At 34.7% G+C, this 27,286-nt stretch overlaps 1 protein-coding gene across 1 annotated transcript; it reads right to left on the bottom strand.

The window, feature by feature from the left end:
* LOC100924222 (dimethylaniline monooxygenase [N-oxide-forming] 4-like) lies at positions 1-26,694 on the bottom strand. Its single transcript, XM_012547645.3, is given in 11 exon segments — positions 1-315; positions 318-666; positions 5,054-5,123; positions 7,093-7,396; positions 7,398-7,446; positions 9,935-10,134; positions 16,103-16,245; positions 22,217-22,379; positions 23,530-23,718; positions 25,078-25,298; positions 26,499-26,694. Coding segments are annotated over 10 exon segments (1,704 nt in total). The 5' UTR covers positions 25,210-25,298; positions 26,499-26,694; the 3' UTR covers positions 1-210.
* Positions 26,695-27,286: the final 592 nt, after the last annotated feature.

Genomic DNA, 27,286 nt, shown 5'->3' with positions numbered 1-27,286 from the left:
GATAGATGATTATGGAGATTAACAAACTAATCAAGGAAGCATCTCAAGTCAGCTCAGTCAGCAGAAAAGGAGGAACAAATATATCAGCAAAAAGATATCAAATTGTTCCATCTAATCCTAGGACTCTTTATTCTGGGACCATTTTATAAACTTCTTGCCCTGAGGTAAAGGTTATAGGAAGTAGACAGGAGAAGTAGAAGAGAGTTCTTGTTACATAGATGTTATTTGCACTTGCCAGTTACTGGCTAGGTAAGTGGAACGTCTATTCCCTATTTCACCAATTCCAGCCAATCTTACACGAAGTTCACTTCATGAACTTTGTAAACAAGCAAAACAGCAAAAAATAGTACAGATGCTCCACCCCAGATCTTTAGCCAATGAGACACAGCAGAAGACTCAGAAAAATCAGCAACAATTCGAGTTTGTAAAGGCTTGAGGGTCCGGTCCCATTGAGTCAAGATCGCATTTCTGGCTCCATCCCATTTCCCAGGTCCTGTCAGCCGGTACTGATAAGAAGTGCAGGGACCAAAGAAAACTTCTTTTCCTAGCCTGGGATCCTTAAGGAAGAGGGATAAAATGCTGGGCTTTGCTCCTATGCATATAGCAAGTTCATCCAAGTAGGTAATATAGTCCATTTTCTCTTTGGTGGGATCCATAATGATGTCCCTTAGTGAAAAGAAGGAAAATGGTAAATCCTTTGTCATTTCTCAGTTCCTTCCCAAACTTCTCAACTTGTTTTACACAAGAATCAAAACATGAAGAGGATGCTTTTCTTGGGGAAAAAAATAGATAAATTGGTTTTGTTGTGTTGGAGAGAGCAAGAAGAAAATTCTGTTTTGAGAAATGGGGACAGGTAGAATGTAGGAGAGAAAATAGCAAAGAAGTTAAACTCTTTAGAGCAATTTAAAGTACTGATTTAGGAATTTGAATTCAGTATGAGAGGAAATTCAACCACTGTAAATATGAAGTAGAAACTAATTCTTCCTGTGTAATGCCAGAGAAACTGAAGCAAGATAGAGATTAGAGAGTTTTTAATATTTTATTTGGATTTCTGAGAGGGAGAGATTGTGCTGGGGGCATAAGGCCCCCAGGGCTGATGTCCAAAGCATCCAGCAGCTAACATGAATTCTCAATGACATATATATGACTCTAATCTCAGGTAGACAAAGGCAGGGGCAGAGTCAGGACACTGAGAGCAGGAATCTCCAGACAAGGACCATCAATCCAGTTCTGGCCGGTTGCGGGGTAGGACCACAAATTCTTACAAACTGGGAGTTAAGGAGGTGTCCACCTTAGAGCCAGGAAGTCTGGACTTAGAGGTATAAACAATGCCAATTAGGTATCTGAGATAGGACATCTGGAGTCTTATCTTCTGGAATGTCAGATCTCCACAGCCCTAATCATCTCAGTTTCAGGGGCCAAAAAAGGGGGGTTGAAATCAGGGAAACCTAGGCAGAACAATTCAGGGAAACTGAGACAGGACCATTAGGGAAATTGAGTCAGGACAATAAAAGGAAACTGTGGCACAACCCCTGTAGACATAAACTTGTGTGCTATCACTATCAAAAAGAAGAATAAGACTTCCTAGAAAATCCAAAGTGTGGGTTTGATGGGTATTTTTGAATTCCAAATACTGATTTTTTATTTAATTTCAAATAAATCAAGAATTTGCTTTTGGTGGGAAAAATGTTAATTCAAATCTTGCTAGATTTTCTTTGGTAAAAAACACAAGAATTTAGAAAATGGAATGGATCTTAGAATCAGTTGCTTTGTAAAATATAACAACAACAACAACAACAACATCCAGTCTTTTCTTGAGGATCTCCAGGGAGGAGAGCCAAAGTGGCTGGGTGATGCAGTGTATAGAGCACTGGTTCTGGAATAAGGAAAAAACCTGAGCTCAAATTTGGGTTTCATATGCTTACAAGCTCAGTCTGGGCCAACATCTATTTACCTCCATTTTCTTAACTATAAAATAATGATAATAATAGTACCTACTTTATAGGGTTAAAAGGAGTAAATGAAATTATGCTTCTAAAGCACTTTGCATAGTGTCTGACACATAGTTGGTACTTAAAAAAATATATGTTTCCTTTTCTTTCCCTTCCTCCTATGGAAGTCCATTCTATTCTTGGATAGCTCTAAATATTAGGAAGTTTTCTCTTATATTAAGTTTAAATTTATCTTTTTTTGTGCCTTCTACCAATAGCACCAATTCTGTTTTTTGGAGCCTAGAATTTAATCCTTTTCTCTGACAGCCCTTCAAATCCTTAAAAACAGCTATTATTTTCACTGTTAAAAATGTATCTTGTTTTGGTCCTCCTGACCACTCCCTTGCCACCAGTCAATGTAATCAGTTCACAAGAGGCCAGTATAACCCAGTAATACCAGGAAGTAAGATTGTTAAGGAGAACCTAGAAGTCACAGACAGACTCTCAAAGATCAAAAGACAATAATTTGCAAACTGTAACCTACATTAACCAAAAATTACATCCTGGTAATGTATACTGAATCAGGGGAAACTATCTTGGCCTTGCTGTTAGGGCATTTTAGTTATATGTCAATCTCAGATAGGATTTAAATCTCTTCAGTAAGACTTGTAAAACATCAAATAGTTCTGCTGATTTTGAAATGATGTGAACATGTTAATTTTGGAGTTATACTGACCACTCTGAGAAGATATGGATTTGTTAATGAATAGTTATTCAGTATAGTCAGTATAACTAAGCTGGAACAAATAAGAAGTAGTCTCTTCCACCATGAAAACCATAAAAATGAGACTTCAAACTCCTGCCCCCAAAGCCTTTTCCCCCTCCATGGATCCATGTTGCTGAGTGCTCCCAACTCTCATCCATAGTTTTGTGAGAGATTCTCTGTCCCCTTCACCTTTTCCCATTCTCTTTCCCACTTTTGCCTGCCTTCCTCCTCTACCCTATACACTATCTGCCTCTGGATCCTCCTTTGACCATTTGTTTCTGTACTTTCTGTGTTGTTTTCTCCCACACTGTCTATGCTTTATTAAAGTGTGATTAAAGCCTCATTTCCTGTTGCCATCAAGTCTTTCTTGGTACCCAAAGAACAAGTGTGCCTGCTCTCATTTCATAGTTTTATAAGTTAAATCACAATTTACTTTCCCTCTAGATCTCTTCTTCCTAAGGCCAAAATATCCCTACTGCCTTCAAGTGAAAGTCATATATGCAGTCGTGTGATTCTTCACCCTCCTGGATGTTGTTTTTTGGCTATTCTCTATTTTATCCACATTTTATCTAAAATGTATTGGTAAGGACTGAATACAATGTTCCAGGCATGTTTTAACTAGGGCCTCTCTAGTCTTGGGTACTCTGAGATTCCAAACTGCTGATATAATACCCTGGCAACTCACAATGACTTTTGTAAGTGGGAAGTCTGTCCCTCAGAATATGCTTACATATCCTTTGAAAGCATCTATTAGTGGGCTTTGTTACTGTTGTTCAGTCATTTCAATTATGTTCAATTCTTTGTTACCCCATTTAGGGTTTTCTTTTCTTTTTTCTTTTTTAATATTTTCCCCCCAGGTACAGTCAAAACAAAAAAAAATTTTCACATTTGCTTCCAAAATTTTTGAGTTCTAGGTACTCTATCTTCTTCCTACCCACTAAGATGCAAAACATTTCCACAAAAGTCATGTTGTAGAAAAAAATAGATCTCTTACCCTAATGAAAATAAAAACTCTCAAGAAAAATTAAGTTAAGAAAGAGAGAGAGAGAGGAAATGAAGGAGAGAAAGGAAGGGAGGGAGGGAGAGAATGTTTCAATCTGTATTCGGACACAAATCAGTTCCTTCCCTGGATATGGTAGGATTTTTCATCCTTTAGAGTAGTCATTGATGATTGTACTACTGAGAATAGCAAAGTCATTCACAGGTGGTGATTCCAGAACATTGCTATTACTTTGTATACAGTACATTTCATTTTGCTTGAGTTCATGGAGAACTTTCTATGTTTTTATTTTTTTCTTCCTGAGAGCATCCTGCTCATCATTTGCCACAGAACAACAATATTCCATCATAAACACATACCACAATTTAGTGAACCATTCCCCAATTGTTGGGCATCCCCTCAATTTCCAATTCTTCTGCCCTGAGAAGATAACTGTTGTGAATATTTTTTGTACATATGTGTCACATGTTTCCTTTTTGTATTTTTGAATCTATTTTGGTATTCATGCCAAGTAGTGGTATTGTTAGGTCAAAGGATGTGCATGAATTTATAGTCTTTTGGGCACAGATCATGTCTTTTGATCATTCATCAGTTGGGGCATGAATCTTATTTTTTATAAATTTGACTCATAACTGGGAAATGAGGCCCTATCAGAGAAACTTGTTTAGAAACTCTTCCTACAACAACAGTTAACTATATTTCCCCCTATTTATTCTTATCTTTCATCCTGTCCCTTCTCAAATGTATTTTGGTACTGACCACTCCCTCCCCTAATATGTCCTTTCCTCTATCACCCTCCCTATAATTTCATATCCCATTTCCCCCCCATTTTTCTGCTGGGCAGTTTAGACCTCCAAACCCCCATTAAATAGGTATGTTTCTTCTTCTTTGAGCCAATTCTGATGAAAATAAGGTTTACTTTCTCTCACCTTCTTCTCCCTTTCCCCCCTCCACTGTAAAAGTTTTTTCTTGTCTCTTTTTTTTTATGGCAAATAATTTACACTATTCCATCTCCCTTTCCCTTTCTCTCAGTATATTCCTTTCTCATCCCTTAATTTTATAATTTAAAAAGATATTATTCTTTCATAATCAACTCATGCTTGTGCCCTGTCTATATATTTTCTAATTGCCATAATAGTGAGAAAGTTCTAATGAGTTACAAGTATCATCCTCCCCAGTAGGAATGTAAACAGACAAACCTTATTAGGTTTCTATGATATCACATTTCTGATTACCTCCTTATGTTTTTCCAGAGTCCGATATTTGAAAATCAAATTTTCCATTCAGTTCTGGTCTTTTCATCACAAATGCTTGAAAATCCTTTATTTCATTGAATTCATAACTTTTAATTCATACCTTTTAATAAGCTGCTCCTTCTTAGTAGCCTCTGCCATCAGTTGATTTGTTGGAGGTATCTTACACAATCCTATGACAAGAATAAAATGCATGACTTTTCTTTAATTGTACACAATTGCCCAGAGCATGCCTGCTAAAGCTACTAGACTTGAATACTTTAATGAATCAGTAAATCTCATCAATGTGGTCATTCCTTTTACTATGGTAGGTCACACCATTCATGTGTCCTCATCCTGGATGACTCTTCCCTATGTTTTGTATAAATTCTCCATAAGAGAAATTTAGTCAACTAAAAGCTTTCTGGTTTCAATATTTCTTAGATCATGCAAAACATGGCCCATATAATTATTACCCCTAAAGTTTGTGCAACAGTTAACTTCTATTATAAAATAATGCCGTGGATTTAAGGGACCTTAAAAGGCATATAATCTAATCTCCTCACTTTATAGATGAGGAAACTGGGACTTAGAGAGGTTGGAACACTTGTCATAAGATATAATAGATACCAGAGGCAGGATTTGAAATCAAACAATGATTCCAAAGACAATTGTTTTTTTCCTTGTGCTAAATATAATTACTTTTAAGAGGCAAATCAGATGAGACCATAAACTGGTCTTTTATGATTTATACTCTGACTTTATTTTCCTGGACTCTTGCCTTGTGTAGTATAATCATGATCAATATCTTCAATCTTTTATTCCAGTCTCATTTTTGAGTCCCTGTTTGGTAATGAAGAATCTTTTTCAGGATTATTAGTTTACTTTATTTGGTCCCCCGTCTGTCTGCTATTTGTTAGCAGAAATACCTCGATGCAATTTATTTGTCTGCTCTCCCCTGCCAACACAATATCTTGCTGATTGTCATTAGCTATCTCCTGACACTTAACCCAACTTTCCAACTTTGCCCAACTTTCCATTTAAAGCTTCACTTTTGTAAAACCTCAAACACTTGCCCAAACTTCCTTTTACTATCTGCTGATAGATCTTCTTTTTTTTTCACCTGTCCTATACTGTCTTCATTGTCTAGTCTTTAGATTCTATTCATCCCCATCTGACCCTTCATTGCTATTATGAATCTTGATCTTGATCAAGTTTAAGGACATCACACCAAATCATTGGAGAGAATAATAGAAAACCTTAGGATCATAGATTTAGAGATGGAAAGGACCTTCAAGATCATCTAGACCATTTTTTAAGTGACAAAATTAAAGCCTAATGAGATGAAGTGATTTACTCCAGCTTACACAAGAATGACATAGGACATTGAAATGGGCTGGACTTGAAATTAAGAAGACTCAAATACCAGCTCACATACTTTGTAGATGTGTGAATTTGGAACTCTGTTTTTTTCATCCATAAAATGTAGAGTTTGGCTTTTATTACTAAGATTTCTTCTAACTCTTAAATCTAGGATTCCATGTTAAATAACAGTCACGATAGAAACCCAGTTTGTTTCATTCCACATCCAGTATCATTATCCTGCCTTTTTCTAAAAAACAGAACTACCTTGTTTGAAAGACTCTTTAGGTTTCTACCAAAGTAAGATTTCATTTCTACAGTTATAGACAGAAAACATACCTCTCTTCTCAGACCCATGCATCACACAGATTCCAAAAATTCCTTTAAAACTACTCAGTTATATCTGGATTATAAAAACATACAATTTGCCAAGATAATGACCTACAGAAAAGTCATATTGCTTCAGAGATTTTAAGTAAGGACTTTTTTTTTTTTTAATGAAAAAAATCACCTGGCCATAGCTTGTGAAGATTCTATATATTCTCTCTATAATTTTGGACCCAAAAATGTGTTAAGTTTTAGATAGTCAGGAAAGTGATGATTACTAGGTAGAATTAGATAACTTTTTTTTCTGAGGCAATTGGCATTAAAAGACTTGCCCAGGAAGTAAGTGTCTAAGGTCTTATTTGAACTCGGGTCCTCCCAAATTCAGGGCTAGAGCTCTATCCACTGCACCACCTAGCTGCCCCTGGAATTAGATCATTTTTAAAGAGTTTTTGAAATGTAAGAGAATATCTTTACCCTTGAAGACTCTTGTAGCCCATCTTCCTTGGAGTTCTATGCCCGGAAAGAGTGCTCCTTTAAGGCTGATATGGCCCATGATAGCCATTGTTGGCTTTTCCAGGTTTGAAGGAAACACATATTTGTATAAGTAGATCTTATTTTTGCATAGACTTCTTGTAGGTTCTTCAAGGAAGGGAAAAGAGAATGTGAATCCTGTAGCAAAAATCACCACATCAATGTTCTCTTCTACTGTCCCATCTTCAAAAATGGCAGAAGTTTCCGCAAACTCTTCTACATTGGCTTTAACAATGATATTACCACAAAAGGATACAGCTTGGCAGTTCATCATTTATAATAAAATTTTGTGTTTGCCTTTGGTATGTTACAAAGAAATGAAAAAAGCCCACTTACTGATTTTGTATATAGGTCAATCAATCAATCAATCAGTAAACATTCATTAAGTACCTACTATGTGCCAGACACACTACTAAGTTTTAGGGAACTGTGCTAAGCATTAGATGAGAGTAAAACATTTAACTGATTTATGAAAATCTATGTTAAGTTGCTTGTCTACATGAGAATATTGTGTTCTCTATATATGTAATCTGTAGTGAAATCTGTATGAATAGTCAATCCAGTAAACTTTCCACAGGCTAAGATGAATGTTGCTAACTTTTCTTTTCCTACTTCTAACAGTAAACCCTCAGAACTTTGTTCATTACAAGTTTAGAAACAAAATCCCTCTTCAGAGATACAGTTATCCCTTCTGCATCATGACTTTCCCTATCATAATCTTGCAGATTGGCATGAGAAATTAAATGGGAATTTAGGGGAATTTTGCAGAAGCTGCAAATAATGCATGAAGGTCAGCAGACACTACCAAGCCTATGATCAAATACCTAACCCAAATTTTACAATAAGATACTGTTAACACCCCATAAAAGAAAAATAAGGGGGCAGCTAAGTGGCATAATAGATAGAGCACCAAGCCTGAAGTCAGGAGACCAGAGATCAAATCTGGCCTAAGACACTTAATACTGCCTAGTTGTGTGACCCTGGGCAAGTCTTTTAACCCCAATTGCCTCAGGAAAAAAAAAGAAAGAAAAGAAAAGGAAAAGGAAAAAAAAAAAAAGAAAAAGAAAAAAATCAGATTTCTCCTCTGGTATGAAAGGAAGGCCAAAAAACAAGATTATTTGATGGACTTTTCAACAATGAGATGACCCAGGCCAATTCCAATGGACTTGTGATGGAGAGAGCCTTTTGCATTTAGAAAGAGGATCATGGGGACTGAATGTGGATCACAACATATAGTATTTTCTTCTTTGTTGTTGTTGTTGTTGTTTGCTTGCTTGTGTGACCCTGGGCAAGTCTTTTAACCCCAATTGCCTCAAAAAAAAAAAAAAAAAAAAAAAAAAGAAAGAAAGAAAGAAAAGAAAAGAAAAAGAAAAAAAAAATCAGATTTCTCCTCTGGTATGAAAGGAAAACCAAAAAATTTTATGTGGATTTTCCAGATCACCGAGGCAATATATCTCTAACTCCTGTACTGTGGAAAGTCTCCTGTATATTTCTTTTAAAATTGTTTTTTATAATAATAGCTTTTTATTTTTCAAAATACATGCAAAGAGAATTTTCAACATTCACTCTTGCAAAAATCTTGTGTTCTAAATTTTTCTCTTTACCTGCTACACAAGAAAAAACAGATCAAAGGGGGAAAAATGAGAAAGAAAAACACAAGCATCAGTTCATATAAGTCTCTTTCTGAAATCAGTCTGCTTATCATTTCTTATAGGACAATAATATTTCATTATATTCATATACCATAATTTATTCAGCCATTCCCCAACTGATAGGCATCCACTTTCATTGTATATTTCTTAAAGAGATAATGTCAAGATCTTCCCAAGGATTAGCTAACTGAATGTCTGTTTAGGTCCTGATGATAAAAACACAACCCAGACAGAAGTGGAGTCTCAATGGAAATAAAATAAGTCTAAATGAAATCCTTTAAAGAAAAATAAAAAACAAACATTTATCTTTTGTACTATATATTTCAAAATAATTGACTGACAGTTATTTATCATATGATTGATTTACTTTGAAATTATTGTTCTTTAAAAATGTATATGTAATGATGTTTTCCCTTTTATTTCCATTATGATTTTGAAGATATGATGACCATATGGATAGGCCTGAAGCCACAGAATAAAAGTCATTCTTTAAAATGTTCCCATTTTCTTTGATGATATTCTCATTTGGGTGATATAGAGCTCATTAAAAAATAGTTGGCTATTTAACTAGACAATTTCTTAGAAATTCATCCTCCCTTTATTCAGTTCTATTTATAGGATCATAGATCTAGAACTATAAGGGACCTTAAAGGCCATCTGATTTAAATTCCTCATTTTATAGATGAAGAAATCAAGACCAAGGAGTTAAGGTTAAAGGAACTGAACATTCATCTTTTTATTCTAGTTAACTCTGTACCAAATTGTCTTCCTAATAATATTTGATTTTCCTTATTTTATTTTTGATATCTGTCAATTACTAAGGAATATATAATTCTTTGGTTTGCATACATATATTACTTCTAGAATCAATGTATCTTAGTCCTTTTTTTAAAAAAAATTTAAATTCCGTGATTTTCCAACTTGATACAAAGCCAACAATCATTCTCCTGGCACATATCCTTCTAAACTTTCCAATCAGCCTTTTTAAGTTTTTGATCCCTAAAGGCTTTTGACTCCATGTATTTTTGATCAATATAATTATAGTAACATCATGAAAATATTGATATTTAATATAAATTTTAACTTCCCATTATGTCATGCTACTTAAAAATTTTCTATTTTAAAATGATTACCCCTTAGGAATAGCCAGTCCATAATTCTTGTACTTAAACCATTTTGAAAGTTGTTTTTTTATAATCCAGTTTCTCATTGATGAAGGCAGCATACATAAAATCATCTGATGAAATCTTGTTAGGATGATCATAAGAGAGGGGTAGCCATCTTTAGAAAGACGGCTAATGACCCAGGTGCCACTTCTGGTACTGAGAAACACCTAAAAGGTAAGGCATGATGGGTAAAGTATCTATTATTCCTTATTTTTCCTCCACATATAATCCATACAGTAGTTTGTCTTTGAAAGCTTTAATATTTTAGATGTAAGACATATTAAAATTTCCTCAAATGAGAAGTAATTCCATGGAGTACAAGGAGTGCATATAGTCAGAGTACTTGAGTTCAGAATCCTCGAATGGCTATTTACTGCTTGTGTAATCTTGGGTAAATAATTCATCCATCCTGAGCCCCTGACGTTCTATTTCCTCAACCAAAGAGGGTCAGACTAGATGATCTCTAAAGTGTCTTCAAGGCAACTTCTATGAATTATACCAATTTAGATACAACTTGAAATAATTAAAGAAGGAAGTAAGACTGAAATGCTGGTGCAAAGATGAACAGATGAGTTTTGAGACTTCTCCCTATTGTTATTATTATTAATTATTATTTGTGAGGCAATTGGGATGAAGTTAATTGCCTAGAGTAACTCAACTAGAAAATGTCAACTATCTGAGGTCAAATTTTAACTCAGATCCTACTGATTCCACGGTTGGAGCTATATCTATTATGCCATCTTGCTGTCATTCATTGTTATGTTACAAATAATATTTATTTGACAAGAGACAGCCAAGGCATAGAAAGGAGAGGACTGACACTGGATCCAATAAGATCTGGGTTTAAGTTCTGCCCATGACTTATGTTGGCTGTGTGACTCCAGGCAAGTCCTCTAACTTCTTAGCATTCTAAAAGACTTGAAGAAGAAGAAGCTGACCTTGAATTGTTAGGGATTGTTTCCTCGTCTAGAAATCACTTATAGCTTGTATCCACAGAAATGTTGGAATCAACTGTTAACAGCTGGTAAGAATTGATGATTAAATTTTCATTTAAAAATTATTTTATTTAAAAAAGTAAGAAAAAAGAAAAACAGAAAAGGAATATAAAACAAAATAAATAAAAGACAGCATTGTCATGTGCCTAGCAGAACATCAGGGAGGATTAAAAATATGTAATAATGGGGCAGCTAGGTGATATAGTGGATAGAGCACTAACCTTGAAATTACGAGGCACTGAGTTCAAATCTGATTTAGACATTTAACACTTCCTAGTTGTTTTGACCCTGGGCAAGTCACTTAACTTCCATTGCCTCAGGAAAAAAAAACAAACAAACAACAACAACAAAAAAAACCCAAACCCCAAACCCCAACATGTATATTTATTTATTATATATAATTATATATGACATATAATATATATTTATATTTTGTGTATAATATATTATATGTAATTATATAGAACATAATATATATATAAAATAACAAATTGCCAATTCAAGAGAGTATACACACACACACACACACACATACACATATATATATATATATATATTAGTAGAAGAAATTCTATTTATGAGTATCCATCTTTTCTAACTTTCTTTGTAAATTTTTTTTTCTCAGCTGTGCACTTTTTTTACTCTATTCTTTTTTCCCCTTTCATGCTCTCTCCCCCCAAGCAGGCTATCATTAAAAAAAGATATATTTATGTAGTTATCCATATCTAATCTATAATTGTATCTATAGCTATAGAAATATACATACACTTACATACATACACTCCCTCCCCCCAATTAAAGATGCACATCTTTTCTATCCCAGTTGATTCTCTGCTTTAATTCTGCTCCTTAACTTGCTTTACTGTTACTTAACCTCTCCCTTTCCCCCCTACCCATGGATCCCTCCCTTAACTTCGTGTAGGTCCATCCCTACTGCCTTATTTCTGTATAGATTTTATTTAATCCATCCCCATAGTTTTCAGAACTACCAGTTCTCCTCTCCCCTCTAATGAGTCTGTGTTTATTCTTCTTTTGCACCTCATTTGTATAACATGACTACTATTTTTACCTTAACTCTGCTTCAATCTTTCTTTTGAGGTACCATATTGTTTGTCAATTTTAAAAATATGGCACACATTTCTCATGTAAAAAAATAAACAACTTGTCCATGTTGAGTTCCTTGAAATTGATCTTTGAGATTGGCTTTTATGTGCTAAATTTTGTATTAAATTCTGGTTTGATTGATACAAAGTCCTGATAATCTGCAAGTTCATGTGATTGTTTATTTTTTTCTCATTCAGGATTATAGCTAATTTTGCTGAATATGATATTTTTGGCTGCAAGCCTAGTTCTTTTGATTGTTGGTAGACATGATTGCAGGACTTGGGGTCTTTTACTGTGGCTACTGATAAATCCTGTACAATTCTAATTGTAGCTCCAGTTTATTTGAATTGTTTTTTTTCTTGTTTCTTGCAAAATTTTCTCTTTTATCTGGGAGTTTCAAAATTTGGCAATGATATTCCTATGTGTTTTTCATAAAGAATGTCTTTGAGGTGATTAGTACATTTTTTTTTCTGTTTCTACTTTCCCCTCATTCTATCACCCAGGATAATTTTCTTGGATTATTTCTTGCATTATTGCATCAAGATTCTTTATTTTGGTCACAATCTTCAGGCATCCAATTCTTATGTTTTTCCTTCCTAATCTGTTCTCCAGATCTGTTGTTTTTCTTATATTTCACATTATGTTCTATTTTTCCATTCTTTATAATCTGTTTTGTTATTTCTTGGTCTCTCGTAGCTTCACTGGCTTCTCCTTGCCCAATCCTAATTTTCAAAGAATTATTTTCATCTTTGAGACTGTATTTCCTTTTAATTTTGTTTTATAATCTTTTTGTTTTTCTTGGATAGTTTTTTTTTTTTAAGTTTTTCCTCATTTTCTCTCATTTAATTTTTGAATTCTTTTATAAATTCTTTCTAGGCAGGGAATCATTTCATGTTACTCTTTGGGATAGAGCTGTTTTTACTTCAGTGTCCTCTTTTTTTTTTTTTTTTTTTTTTTTTAATTTAATAGCCTTTTATTTACAGGTTATATGTATGGGTAACTTTACAGCATTAACAATTGCCAAACCTCTTGTTCAATTTTCACCTCTTACCCCCCACCCCTCCCCAGATGGCAGGATGACCAGTAGATGTTAAATATATTAAAATATAAATTAGATACACAATAAGTATACATGACCAAACCATTATTTTGCTGTACAAAAAGAATCAGACTCTGAAATATTGTACAATTAGCTTGTGAAGGAAATCAAAAATGCAGGTGGGCATAAATATAGGGATTGGGAATTCAATGTAATGGTTTTTAGTCATCACCCAGAGTTCTTTCTCTGGGCATAGCTGGTTCAGTTCATTACTGCTCCATTAGAAATGATTTGGTTGATCTCATTGCTGAGGATGGCCAGGTCCATCAGAACTGGTCATCCTATAGTATTGTTGTTGAAGTATATAATAATCTCCTGGTCCTGCTCATTTCACTCAGCATCAGTTCGTGTAAGTCTCTCCAGGCCTTTCTGAAATCATCCTGTTGGTCATTTCTTACAGAACAATAATATTCCATAATATTCACATACCACAATTTATTCAGCCATTCTCCAACTGATGGACATCCATTCAGTTTCCAGTTTCTAGCCACTACAAAAAGGGCTGCCACAAACATTCGTGCACATACAGGTCCCTTTCCCTTCTTTATAATCTCTTTGGGATATAAGCCCAGTAGAAACACTGCTGGATCAAAGGGTATGCACAGTTTGATAACTTTTTGAGCATAGTTCCAAACTACTCTCCAGAATGGTTGGATTTGTTCACAACTCCATCAACAATGCATCGATGTCCCAGTTTTCCCGCATCCCCTCCAACAATCATCATTATTTTTTCCTGTCATCTTAGCCAATCTGACAGGTGTGTAGCGGTATCTTAGAGTTGTCTTAATTTGCATTTCTCTGATTAATAATGATTTGGAGCATATTTTCATATGGCTAGAAATAGTTTCAATTTCTTCATCTGAGAATTGTATGTTCATATCCTTTGCAGTGTCCTTCTCTTAAGATGAATCCTGTTTCCATAGTAAGTTTCTTCTTTGATGGTTCATTTTTTTTTTTTTTTTAAGTAAAAGGTATTAGTATAATCACCTCTAATCATGGAGTGGGGGAATGGTGCCTCAAGTTTCACTTCAGCTCTCTCCTCTGACCTAGAATCCCAAAATAAGCGGTCCCCACACTGCTCATAGCCAGCAGTGTCATTTGTGTACTGCTCAGGGTGGTGTCTCAGTAGCACAGTTGGATCTGGCATTCCCAATCAACCTGGACTCAAGACTCCAAAATAATGCAGGAGGTGAAAATATCTGTGGTTCCTGCTGAGGCTCCAGCCACACCCAGCTAGCTCCAGGGCTTCCTACTTGGTAGTTCTGCAGAGCTGGCCCAAAGGTATTTGCACTTAGCAGGAATTAGTCCTCAGTCTTGGGTCTTTGTTCAGTTTTTCTTGAGTTGTGCCTGGAGGACTTCTGTTCTTCCCCAGTCTTCTTGATTTTTCACCTGAAGTGTAAATTTGTTCTATTTGTGGGGGAAATCTGGAGAGCTTGAAATTGATCAACTTTCTCCACCATCTTCCCAGAAATTTTCATTGTTTCATTGTTAACATTTAACTTGTAGCAAATGGTACAATTCAGAGCTTTATTTATTGTTTCATCAATTGTTTAGACTTAATAAAGTGATGGAAAAATATTAATAATGCAAATGAAACTTAAAAAATGTGTCCTGCATACATTTGTTGCCCCTAGAGAGCTGGTTGTTAAGCATTTACTAGCAAATTCTTCTCCCAACGCATTTTTTTTTTTCTGATTTCTTGAAAAGGAATAACTGAAAACATTTTATCCTTACCACTTTTCCCTTTTTGTCCACGCACACACACACATGTATTTTGGTCTAGCATCATAAAAGTAAATGTAACTTTTAAGGTATACAGTATTAATATTTCTACCTTTCATTCTCAAGAGTTCTGAAATATAGTGTTGTGTAGTAGAAATATTGTTTGAACTTTGAGTTGGGAGATTTGGATTTGATTCTAGGTCCTGACACCTATTAGCAGTGTGAGTATGGGTGTGGCACTTAATCTCTTTTTATAATTTTTTTTTGCTGAGGCAATTGGGGTTAAGTGACTTGCCCAGAGTCACACAGTTAGCAAAGTGTTAAGTATCTGAGGCCAGATTTGAACTCAGGTCCTCCTGACTTCAGAGCTGATGCTCTATCCACTGCATCAAATTGCCCCTCTTTTTGTAACTATTAAAGTACTTTATAAATGAGAACTATTACTAATAAAATGATGATTTGGGAAAATATTGAATAGAATGATATTGAAATTTATGTATGTATATGTAATTTTATTTGTGTGTATCACCTAGATATTATATGTGATTATAAATTGAGTGGGATCATCATATTTGGAGCTAGAAATGACCTTAAAAGCAATTTAGTCCAATCTTTTCACTTTGATTTCCCTCTTCATTTTTGTTGCTTTGAAACAAAGTTGCGAAATGGAAAAAAATATATAATAATTGGAACCAGGACAACTGAGTAGAATTCTGGCTTAACTACTTACTATTTGTGTTTTCTTGGACAAGTTATTTAACTTCTCTGAGATTCAGTGTTACAAGCAAAATGATAGGCTTAGATAGATGAATTCTTACTCTAAAATCCTAATGTTTTAGTAGTAAAGCTGAAAGTTGAACTCAGATTTTTATACATTTGATTTTAGGCTCATAGGACAATCTAAATTTCTGATTTTTTTCTTGTCTTGGAATGAGAGAGTAGGAAAAAAAAATAGTTTTCTCTGAAAACTACCTAATGCCAGGCATCAACAGCCTTTTCTAACATGGTTTTTTGGAGACATTCCAAAAAGCATTTGGCAAGTGGAGACTTGCTATGATTCAGAAAGCTTGGAGCTAAAAGTGTCTTTAAGAAATTCCAGGGTTTAGGTCACTGTGTATTTATTCTTAAATTACAATTATCTTGTATGTTTCACAACCCCAAAGCAAAAACTTCTCAGGAAAATGAATTAGAGGGCTTATAAATAGGTGAATGTACCTGAGAGGCCACACGACTCAGTTCCACTGCAAGATCACCACCAGTATTCCCAAGACCAATTACAAGGATCTTCTTACCCTGAAAATCTTCTGGGCTCCTGTATTGCTGACTATGGAGGATCTGTCCTTGAAATTTGTTGATTCCTGTGAGAAAATGAAAAGGCGTAATTAAGCTTGGGAACTATATCAGTGGAAGCAAGCAGAGGCACAAAAAAGTACTCGGTTGGACATGATGAATCAAATATATATTCTATGCAACAGAGCAGTAATAGACAATTTTGTCACAAATGGGGCAAGTACCTTGTAAAGGGATTTGGGTTAAGTGGTCCTAATTGTTGTTATTTAGTAATTTTCACTTTTATCCAACTCTTCCTGACTCTGTTTGGGGTTTTCTTGGCAAAGATACTGTAGTGGTTTGTCATTTCCTTCTCCAGCTCTTTTATAGATGAGCAAAGTAGGGTCAGGATCGCAAAGTTCCTAAGTATCTGAGGCTAAATTTGAACTTGGAAAGGTGAGATTCCTGACTTTTAGGTCTCGTACTCTATCTACTTCACCCAAAGTACTTCTGCCCAAGCAGATCTAAATTGAATCCCAAATTAACCATGGATGAAGACACACTCTTGGATACCATTGTGCAGGGAGGAGGGTATGATGCTGGGGTATTGGGTCTCAGAGATTGAGAGCCTGTGCAACATGAGAGTGCTGGATGGTGAAGGAACTCAAATTGTGTGCCCATTGCTGAGGATAGGGTGGAAAGTGACTTCCTAGTTTAATTATTCTTCCAAAAGAATTCCTACACTATTAATTAAAGTTCTGAGAGCTATCAAAATGTAAATGTCACATATTTTCAACTTGCAGACTAACTTTTAAACTAATTAAAAAAATTTAAACTTAAATACAGAATGAGAAAAGAAAAAAAATGTTGCCATGTACACAGTAAATAATAATAGAGGATTCAATATAAAATAATAAATTTCCTTTTCTTTTCTTTTTTTTTCTTTTTTTCTTTAATAGCCTTTTATTTACAGGTTATGTGCATGGGTAACTTTACAGCGTTAACAACTGCCAAACCTCTTGTTCCAATTTTTCACCTCTTACCCCCTAGATGGCAGGATGACCAGTAAATGTTAAATACATTAAAATATAAATTAGATACACAATAAGTTAAACTTCCTTTTCAAGAAAACTTAATAAATACTATACATTGTTTTCACAGCTTCCCAACTGTGCTTCCCTGTTAGTTTTCATTTGTTCTCTGCTGTGCACTAGCAGTATTCCAACCCAATCACATGCTATCAGAGAGACTGTCTATGAAAATTTTCTCCCAATTTTCTACATTCCTTCTATTCTCAGCTACATAGGTTTTATTTATACAAGAAAATTTTGATTTAAAATTATTGAAATTATCCTTTTAATACTTCAATAGTATTTTCCTTTATAATATAGTTTAAGATCTGATACTGCTGAATCTTCTTTCTTTACATCTTTTTTTTTTTCCTGGTTTCTTTTAAGTTTCTGACCTTTTGTTCTTCCAAATGAACTTTATTATTGTTTTATTCGAAACGAGAAAATAATTTTTTTTAGTAATTTAATTGGGATAAAATGAAATCAATAGGTTATTTAAATAAAATTGTCATTTAAAAATTGTATTGGTTTTATCTATCAAAGAACAATTAATACTACTTCAATTATTTAGATTTGAGTTTATTCATTTAAAACATGTTTTATATTTATATTCATATAGTTCATGTATCTATTTTGGTAGGTATACATTCAGATATATACTGTGAAAGTATTTAAAATTGTCTGAATCCATATTGAATAATATTTCTTACAGTGTAATTTCTCTATTTTTCACTTTTGATTAAATGTATTTTAATTTTAACTTTGTGTGAGGTATGATTACTATCCTTTCTTATTTTTACATAATAAATTCTACTTGTGCCCTTTATTTTTATCTTTGTGTATGTCTCTCATTTTTATAATATTTCCTAAAAGAAACATATTGTTGAATTCAGATTTTCAATCTGCTATCCATTTCCATTTTATGGGTAAATTCATCCCCTTTATCCTATTTACCCAGTCTCTCCTCATGCCTCTGCTTTACTTCTACTCACTCACTTGCCTTTCTATTTCTTAATCCCCCACCCCTCTAAGAATACCTCCCTTATCCTCTCCTGCCACCATACTCCTTGGCCTCCTATTTCCTTCTGAATTTAGAAGACTTGTATACCCTTCTCTCTGTCTCTGTCTCTGTCTCTCTCTGACATACTTTTATATAACACACACACACACACACACACCCACACACCCACACCCACACACACTTTCTTCTTTAATCCATTCCCAATGAAAGTAAGGTTTAAGCACTACATTCCCCTTTAATAGTTTCTTCTGTATCAACTCTTCCTTTTATCCCTCATTTGTATGATAATCATTCTTTTTTATCTCTCCCTACAGGTTTATTTGTTTTAGAATTATCTCATCATACTCAGATTAGCCCAAGCCTTTTTTTCAAACTACCCAAATAACGATGACAATTATAAGAGTACCACTAATATTTTCACATATATGAAGTAAATAATTCAACTTTGTTGAATAGCTCATAATTGGTCTTTAATGTTTACTTTATATTTCTCAGTATTATATGTTTATTTTCCCTTTAGGTTCTGGGATTTTTTCCACAAAGACTTGAAAATCTTTTAGTACATTAAGTACATTTTTTTCATCCAGGATTATATTTAATTTTGCTGCATAAGTTACCCTTGGTTGTAACCCCACCTATTTTGCTCTGTGGAATACTAAGCCCTACACTGCTTCAAATAATACTTGGTAGGTCTTGTGTAATACTTTTTGTAAATCCATGATATAAAAAGTTTTTCTCCTTAGCATTTTGAAAGTTAGATATGATGTTCCTGTAAGATTCCCTCCCAAGATCTTTTTCAGGTGGTGATTGTTGGATTTTTGTTTCTATTTTTTCTTTGTTTTATGTTCATTTTATCTTGATAATTTCTTGTAATATTGTATCAAGGTTATTTTTATTGTAATTTTCAGGTAGTTTGACTATTCTAATATTATTTCTTCTTTATCTGTTCTTCAGATCAATTTTTTCATGAACTTTTCATTTTCTCTTCTAATTTTCATTCTTTTGATTTTTAAAATGATTTCTTGGTGTCTTAGAATGCCATTAGCTTTCCCTTGCCCAATTTTAGTTTTCAAGGAGTTATTTTTTTGCTTAAGTGTTTGATTTTCTATCTCACGTTAGTAGACTTCACATAATTTTCTTGAATTGCTCTTATTTTTTTCTTATTTCTCCCCAATCTCTCTTAGTTTATTTTTAAAAGTTTTTTATTTTAATAAATCAAAGTTTATCAAAGTTCTTAGAACTCTTTGTCCTTAGGAGTTGACATTCTCATTGAAAAGGGGGTGCTTTGTTTTAGCTCCATTATATTCCTCTGAATATGAATACACATTTCTATCCCCATAGTAATTATCTATAGTTGGGTTCTTCTTTGCTTACTCATTTTTATTTATTTATTTATTTATTTTTATTTTGTTTTTAGAAGCATTGGTGTGATCAAGTTGTAGTCCCAAGTATGGAGAATGATGCCCCAAGTCTCATGTCCTTATTGTTATTTTCTGAGGTGTGTTTCAGGGTGAAATCTTGGGCACACCTCTCTACTCCTAAGTTACAGCTAGGGCCCCTAGTCATACCGTCCTATAAATGATTTTTACTCACTGCAGTCGCTGCAAACTACAGCTGTCCTCTCTAGCCTGGAATTGAAACCAGGGACTCTGCTGTCCTGTAAATGCCCACAGTCAATAGGATCCTCATCCCTCACTACTGCAATCCCCAGGTATATTCTAGCCCTTCTCCAGTAGACTACAACACAGTTTGCAAAATGAAAGTTTCTAAGGCTGGAATGCAAGTGTTTCTGATTTGAGGGACGGCTTCCTGTTCCCCATATCTCTTTGTCTTTTGACTAAGCTGATAGTTTTGTTTTTTTTTAAAGAATCTGGCAAATTTTAAAAGACTCTGCTGATAGTGTGTAGATGTTAGACTAGCATTATTGCCAGTTATTCTCAAAGAGGAGAAATAGTTTAAGCATTGCCTATATGAAAAAGGGGCAATGTTCAAAACTAATAAACTAGTTTTGTAAAGTTGCAAAGGTACACTTGCTTGTAGGACTTTGGGGCCCAAAGAGGAATTCTCAGAGAAAGAATTTGAGAACCTTTCTTTAAAAGCTCCAAAAAGAAAAGCATTTATTTAACATATTTTTACTATAGTGTAATAATTATAATTCACAACTGTATAGTGCTTTCATGTTTACAAAGCACTTTGAATCCATTATCTTTTCTGATCTTCATGATCACTTTGTGAGGCAGGCAGATAAGGAAACTGAGGCCCCCAGAGTTTAAGTCATTTGCCTAATCATACAACTAATGCATCTGAGGCAGGAGCAAAAGACATGTCTTCCTGATCCCACATTCAGCACTCTGTCTACTATCCCCTAACTGACTTTCTCATACTTATAAAACACTTATATATGTTCAAAGAACATTATCTATTTAGAGCTTCATAACAACTCTATGAGACAGGTACCACAGGCATTATTATAACTGGTATTTTTGTAGATGAGGAAATGAGGAAATATAGATGAAACTCAGAGAGGTGGATGATTTGTGAGGAATCATACAGCTAAGAAGTATTGGAAGTAGAGTTTGAATACAGGTCTTCCCTACTCCATGTCTAGTTACTTGGCCATCTGCTGTTTGTAGTACAGATTTAAAGAAATTTAAAGAATTTAAAGAAATTTTAAATCTAAAGAAATTTAGATTTAAAGAAAAGAAATAATCATCTCATTGATTGACATGTAATGTTTCCAAATAATTTACATGCATTAATTAAATTTTGCCTAGATTAATTAAAATTAGAAATTGCAAATATCAGTCTTTGGCTCCTTGAAGTTTTTCAGAGTCAGCATAACCTGGAGTCCTAAGTTAAACATTAAACTAGTTTGATCTCCAAGCAATTTAAGTCTGATTTCTTGCCATGCTAGGTTAGATTCAAACAGTGAAATAATCAATACATTTTCTTACAATTCAATAATTAATAATTTTACCTACACAACTATGGTATATACAGAATGATTGAGAATCTTTCCTGTAGAGAACTGCCCTCTCCTGCATGGTCTGTTTGGCTAAAGATGTCCACCATGATAGACATATACCCTGGGAATAGAAAAGATTCAGAGCTTCTGAATCATTAATATTGTTATTATTTCTATACCTACTACTATTCCAAAGATGATGATGACTACCAGAGGTGTCTTACATTTGAATGACAATTGATTCTTTTGCAAGTCCTTACAGGTACATTTTACCTTCATTTTATGATGGATTTGATTAGTGGTGTCAAATAGAAATAGATCATTAAACCATACCCAAGAATCCTGCTATAACGAGATCAACCAAATCATTTCTAATGGAGCAGTAATGAACTGAACCAGCTATGCCCAGAAAAAGAACTCTGGGAGATGACTAAAAACCATTACATTGAATTCCCAATCCCTATATTTATGCACAACTGCATTTTTGATTTCCTTCACAAACTAATTGTACAATATTTCAGAGTCTGATTCTTTTTGTACAGCAAAATAATGGTTTGGTCATGTATACTTATTGTGTATCTAATTTATATTTTAATATATTTAACATCTACTGGTCATCCTGCCATCTAGGGGAGGGGGTGGGGGAGTAAGAGGTAAAAAATTGGAACAAGAGGTTTGGCAATTGTTAATGCTGTAAAGTTACCCATGCCTATATCCTGTAAATAAAAGGCTATTAAATAAATTAAAAAAAAAAAAGAATCCTGCTATAGCATATATTAACATTATATATGTTCTGTTGTTGGTATTTATTTTGTAAAACATCTTCCAATTTTACATTTTAGTCTGATTCAATCAGTATTTGGAAATATTGTGGATACGTGTACCCTGCAGGAGGTATTTGATGCCTCTGGTTATGACTATGGTCAAAATATTTGTGAATGAAATGCTTTTCTCTAGAAAAGCTGGCAGAGTAGCCTCTGCTCAAACCACATTAATTGACTTACCAGGAAAGGATTTTAGAGGGAAGTGAGGATTCAACAAAAACCCGGTGCAGATCATGACTGCATCAAAGACAGCTGTATCTTGCTTCCCCTCATTCTCTGTCACCACCTCCCACTGGCCAGTGGCAGAGAAGTCTGGACACTTTGTCACACTATGCACAATTGTCTGAAAGGAAGCACAGAAACACCTTCTTCCTGTAAAAGCTCAGGACAAAACACTGGAATTGATACAAAAAAAGGTGCCAAACATGAGATTGACTAATGTTTTCTAGTCATAATATCCATGAAAATCTTAAATGTTCTAGAGAGGGAAAATGTACTAGAACAGCAACATTGAGAGACAGATACATGTAAATATTTCATGTCTTCAAGAATTCAGTAAAAAAAAAAAAAGGATTTACTGGAAGGGTGGTGCTGCAGGCAGCTTGTACTATCTCTCCTAAATGTCAAATTTTCAGTGTGACCATTTATACTTAGGAAATTGGCAACTGCTGCAAATCAGAGTTTGACATTGTTTTATTGATTATCTAGACATAAAAAACTAATAGAGAAAATGTAATGCATATTAAATTTTATATAAGTCAATTGTTAAACATTTATTAGCACTTTTCCTTACACATGCTTTTATAAACTCTTTCTTTTTCTCCATTTTCTTCCTTCCTTCCTTCCTTCCTTCCTTCCTTCCTTCCTTCCTTCCTTCCTTCCTTCCTTCCTTCCTTCCTTCCTTCTTTCCTTCCTTCCTTCTTTCCTTCCTTCCTTCCTTCCTTCCTTCTTTCTTTCCTTCCTTCCTTCCTTTCACTGTTTTAAGCCCAGGGTCAGAGCTAGTAAGGTTCTGAAGCTGGACTTGAACTCAGATCATCTTGACTCCAGGACACTGAGCTATTTAGCTGACCCATCTTTTAGTATTTTAGCAGTTCTGCATCTCCCATAGACATTTTACTGAAAGGAAGGAAATCAAAATCAATCTCTCCCTGTATAGACTGATGACTTAGTGGATAAGGTAAATGTCAAAAGTTTAAAACTCTGGTCTACCAAACAAAAAAAAAAAAAAATCAAGAGAGAGAGGATGTGTTGAGAAGTGCCTGCATTGAATATATACTCTTGGTTCTGGGAGAAAAGAATTAATAAGAGAGGGTGAGGAATGATTCCTACAAGAAATCTGAAAGAACCATCTTCCCTTTTGTCCTCCTTGCTTCTTTCATATGGAGAGAGATTCTGGCAGGAGCTCCCTCAGTTTTTTCCTTTCCATGAGCTGGTTGCCCTGCTAACTGAAGTAATATCTGTTCCTTCAGTTCTCAGCATCTAAGGTTTCTTACCTTTAAATGAATGTATTTCAGAAGGTCGAAGTGCTTAGCATAGGAGCGAAGATATTCCAAAAACTTTGCGTGGTTCATATAATTGGGATAATCTTCCTGAAAAGGGAAGTCACTGAAACAGCTCATCTCCTTGGTGACATTGGTCACCACAGATTTGTAAACTTGAGTCTTTCCATGTCCAGAGGTTTCCTGGAATGGGAGAGTCAATTTTTAGAGAGAGAGCAGAATACAGTATTGCCTCCTGGAAACAGGAAAAAATTTCCAGGAAAGGATATTCACTCTTTATTTGTATGAATTTTTTCTTATGTTATAGACTTGTTATAATCCAAATACTTTATAAGTTTTGAAGTTTATGTATTACATGAGGCAATACAGTATAGAACATTGTCTATGGAGTTAGGGAAGCCCTGAGTTCATTTCCTTTCTCAGATACTTTCTAGATATATGGCTCTGGAAAAAGTTATTCAGTCACTTTCTGCTTCAGTTTCTTCATATGTAAAATGAGGAATAATAGTAGAATTTATCTCCCAGAATTGTGAGGATCAAATAAAATAATATCTGTAAAGCACTTTGTAAAACTTAAAGCACTACATATGTGCTAGCTATTAATAGTATTAACATATGATTAGTATTGTTCAGTCATTTCAGCCATGTCTGAGTCTTTGTGACCCCATTGGGGGTTTTCTTGTCAAAGATACTGGAGTGGCTTGCCACTTCCTTCTCCAGCTCATTTTACAAGTGAAGAGCTAATGCAAACAGAGTTAAGTGACTTGCTCAGGATGACACAGATAGGAAGTATCTGAGGGCAGACTTAAGCTGAAGAAGATGAGTCTTCCTAAATCTAGCTCCATTACATACTCTAATATGCCACCTACTTGCCCAAATCTCTGCATAAAATCTAGGTAAAATATTAATATATAATTATTGTTATTACTATTGCTGCTAAACTGTCTCCAAGGAGATCCCCGTCTACTCAATTCCCCATCCTATGTCTGATAAGGCACTGAGCCAAGGAAAGTCTGATGACTGGAATGCCTGGCTAATAGCAGAGGTTTGCAGATAATATTACAGTTTTGGCCTGTCAGGTGAAGATTAACTCTAGGGTTTAACTGTTGGATGGAAGATTAGCTACCATTAAATATTAACTATCATCTCCCTCCTTTGGGATTTTATGTTTCTATTCTTACTTTATGAGATCTCCTTAGGTTTTTTTTTTTTTTTTTTTTGCATGTCACTTACCCATCTACTTGTTAATTCATACTGAACTTACTGTTGTATTGAATCCCCAAATCAAAGAATGCTAGAGTTAGAAGACCCTTTAGACATATAGTCCAGTCATTTCATTTTAAGATAAGGAAACTGAACCTTGGAAAGGTCAATTCTCCAGTTAGCTAGTAAGTGACAGATTTAGGAGTCAGACTTATTTTTATAGACTGGTACAGAAAAGGGTCTTCATTTAAAGAGTCCAAAGTAGACAATCCTACATGATCAGAAATGTATTAACTTATTAAATCTCGGGGAGGAGCCTCAGGAAGACCATATACTCACAGTAAATTTCCATAAACCCCCAATGTCATCACTTCTCTCAAAACATATGGGCTCCAGTCCCTCTTCCAAACAGCATTTGATAGAGATCAGACCACTTGCACCAGCTCCAATGATTGCTACTTGTTTAGCCATGATCTCCTAAGTCAGGGTTAAGTAAGACTTCTTTGTCCAAGAAAAAAAGGAGTTTTTATCAAAACATGAGTAGGAAGTCCTTTACCCTCCTAATAAAAGAAAGTGGAATCAGATAACAGAATTAATTATCCTTCTAATAAAAGAAAGTGGAATCAGATGACAGAATTAATGAGAATAACATGTTAATGAGTACAAAGAATGTTAACCTTACTAAATCATGCCTTGACCAAATGTGAGGGAGCTTTTTCTGAACTGAAAGAGATAGTATCATTTGTAATTCTTTTGGAGGCTCTTTAAAAACCTGAGTCCATAAACATTTGGTAGGTTTTTCTCTTCATATTCAATGAGGACCAAAATGACATCACTATGTAAAAAGACTAATTACAGTGTATCTGTGGCTGATCAGACCAATAGGAATGCTTTGCCATAGGTTACACACAAATAATGAACACAAATGAATGTTTGGGGTAGAATCTCTAACTTTGAGCATCTCGCAATTCTTCTGGTCTACTTCAGTTCTGCTTTGCTCATAGAGCACAGCACCTTCTCTGATGAAGGCACACCATGCTGGGTGGTTCTGTGCTAGTATCTCTCATGTCATACAATTGATACTAAAGTTCTTAAGAGAGACCTTGAGAATGTCTTCGTATTGCTTTTTTTTTTTTTTTTTTGACTCCCTTGTGAGTATAACTTGAGGAACTCAGTCTCCTTGTGAAAAGTGGTCCCAGAACACAATGACATTTAAGGCACATGCACAGGGAACACAGGGAACTGGAACACACTCTTTCTAGGCAACTGCAAACACACAGGCAGCAAGGAGACAACTTGTAGAAGTTTTCTGGCATTAGAGAAGAGAGCTTACTGGGATTCAGAGAAAATTAATTCCAGCTTTTGAGAGAAGGGTCACAGAGAAGAGCAGACATTTGGAACCTGGGCTTAGTTAAGCCCAGCAGAGACACTTATCCCAAGTGTAAACACCATAAGAACTCTAGAGAGAAAAATAGGACCCTAGAGAATCACATAAATCCTGAGTCTGTGATTTTAGTCAGACATTCTTTCCAGATGAATATTTTCACAATGATTTCCTATTGTATTTTCACTTGATAGTGAAATTCTCTATTTCCTGCTATAACCCTGATGTGTAGAATAAGTTAAAACTGAGCAGTCCTAATCATAACTGCTGTTTTCATTCTTAAGAGACCAAATATTAAGAAAGCAAACCACTATATAATCAAACGAAACAATATAAACATTTATTCACAGTGCAGGTACTGCCTCAGTAAGCTTACCTTGTTAGCATAAAGTAGACGATCTGCTGCTGTCTCTATTTTTATCACTTTTCTTTAAAATCCAGAAGCCAAGTACTTACACTTAGTTAAAGCAAAATATTAAAAATTGAGCCTTTTTTTGGTTGTAACTGGAAATCTACTAGAATGAAAAGTTCTTGAAAATGAAAATGGTCTATCAGAAGAATTTTCTTGCAGCTTTTTGATTATACTCCGTCATTTGTAAGAGGATCAAATGATAGGATTTCAAAGGTCAGGAGACCTTTGGACATGGTGAAATAAGCTTTCTCAGTCTCTCTTATCAGTCCGATTCTTTCTGACTGTTTAGGTTTCTCTGTTCCTTCCTCTACATTCCTCCCTCTCACCTCCTAAACTCTTAGGTCACATCATGATTTTCAAGAACCCAAAAAGGGCAATATCTCGATGTTGTGAAATGTCTTGAGGCCTTGAGGGAAGTGAAGTGTCTTGTGGCTTGGTTTGCTTTCCAGCTATTTGTGTATTTAGTGGAGGAGGCCTGGAGGTGTCTACATTTCACTCATGCCATATCTCAACCCTTGGAGGCCCTATCTTTTCTGAGGATCTCTCTAATTATCTTAGGAGGACAATTGCTTTACCCCTTTATTTTTGTTGCTCTGCATTCATTTCATTTTTCTGTTTGTGGAGGAATTTTGGAGAACCTTGAAATTTTTGACCTACTCTGCTATTTTCTCAGAATGAGTTTCCTTATTTTTATCATTATATCAATTTACTTCTTGCTTTTTCTTTTTTCTTTTTTTATTATAGCTTTTTAT

Source organism: Sarcophilus harrisii, chromosome 4 (assembly GCF_902635505.1).
Source record: "Sarcophilus harrisii chromosome 4, mSarHar1.11, whole genome shotgun sequence".
Taxonomy (NCBI): Eukaryota; Metazoa; Chordata; class Mammalia; order Dasyuromorphia; family Dasyuridae; genus Sarcophilus; species Sarcophilus harrisii.
The sequence above is the reverse complement of the archived record's forward strand: the minus strand, read 5'-3'. Positions and strand labels throughout refer to the sequence as shown.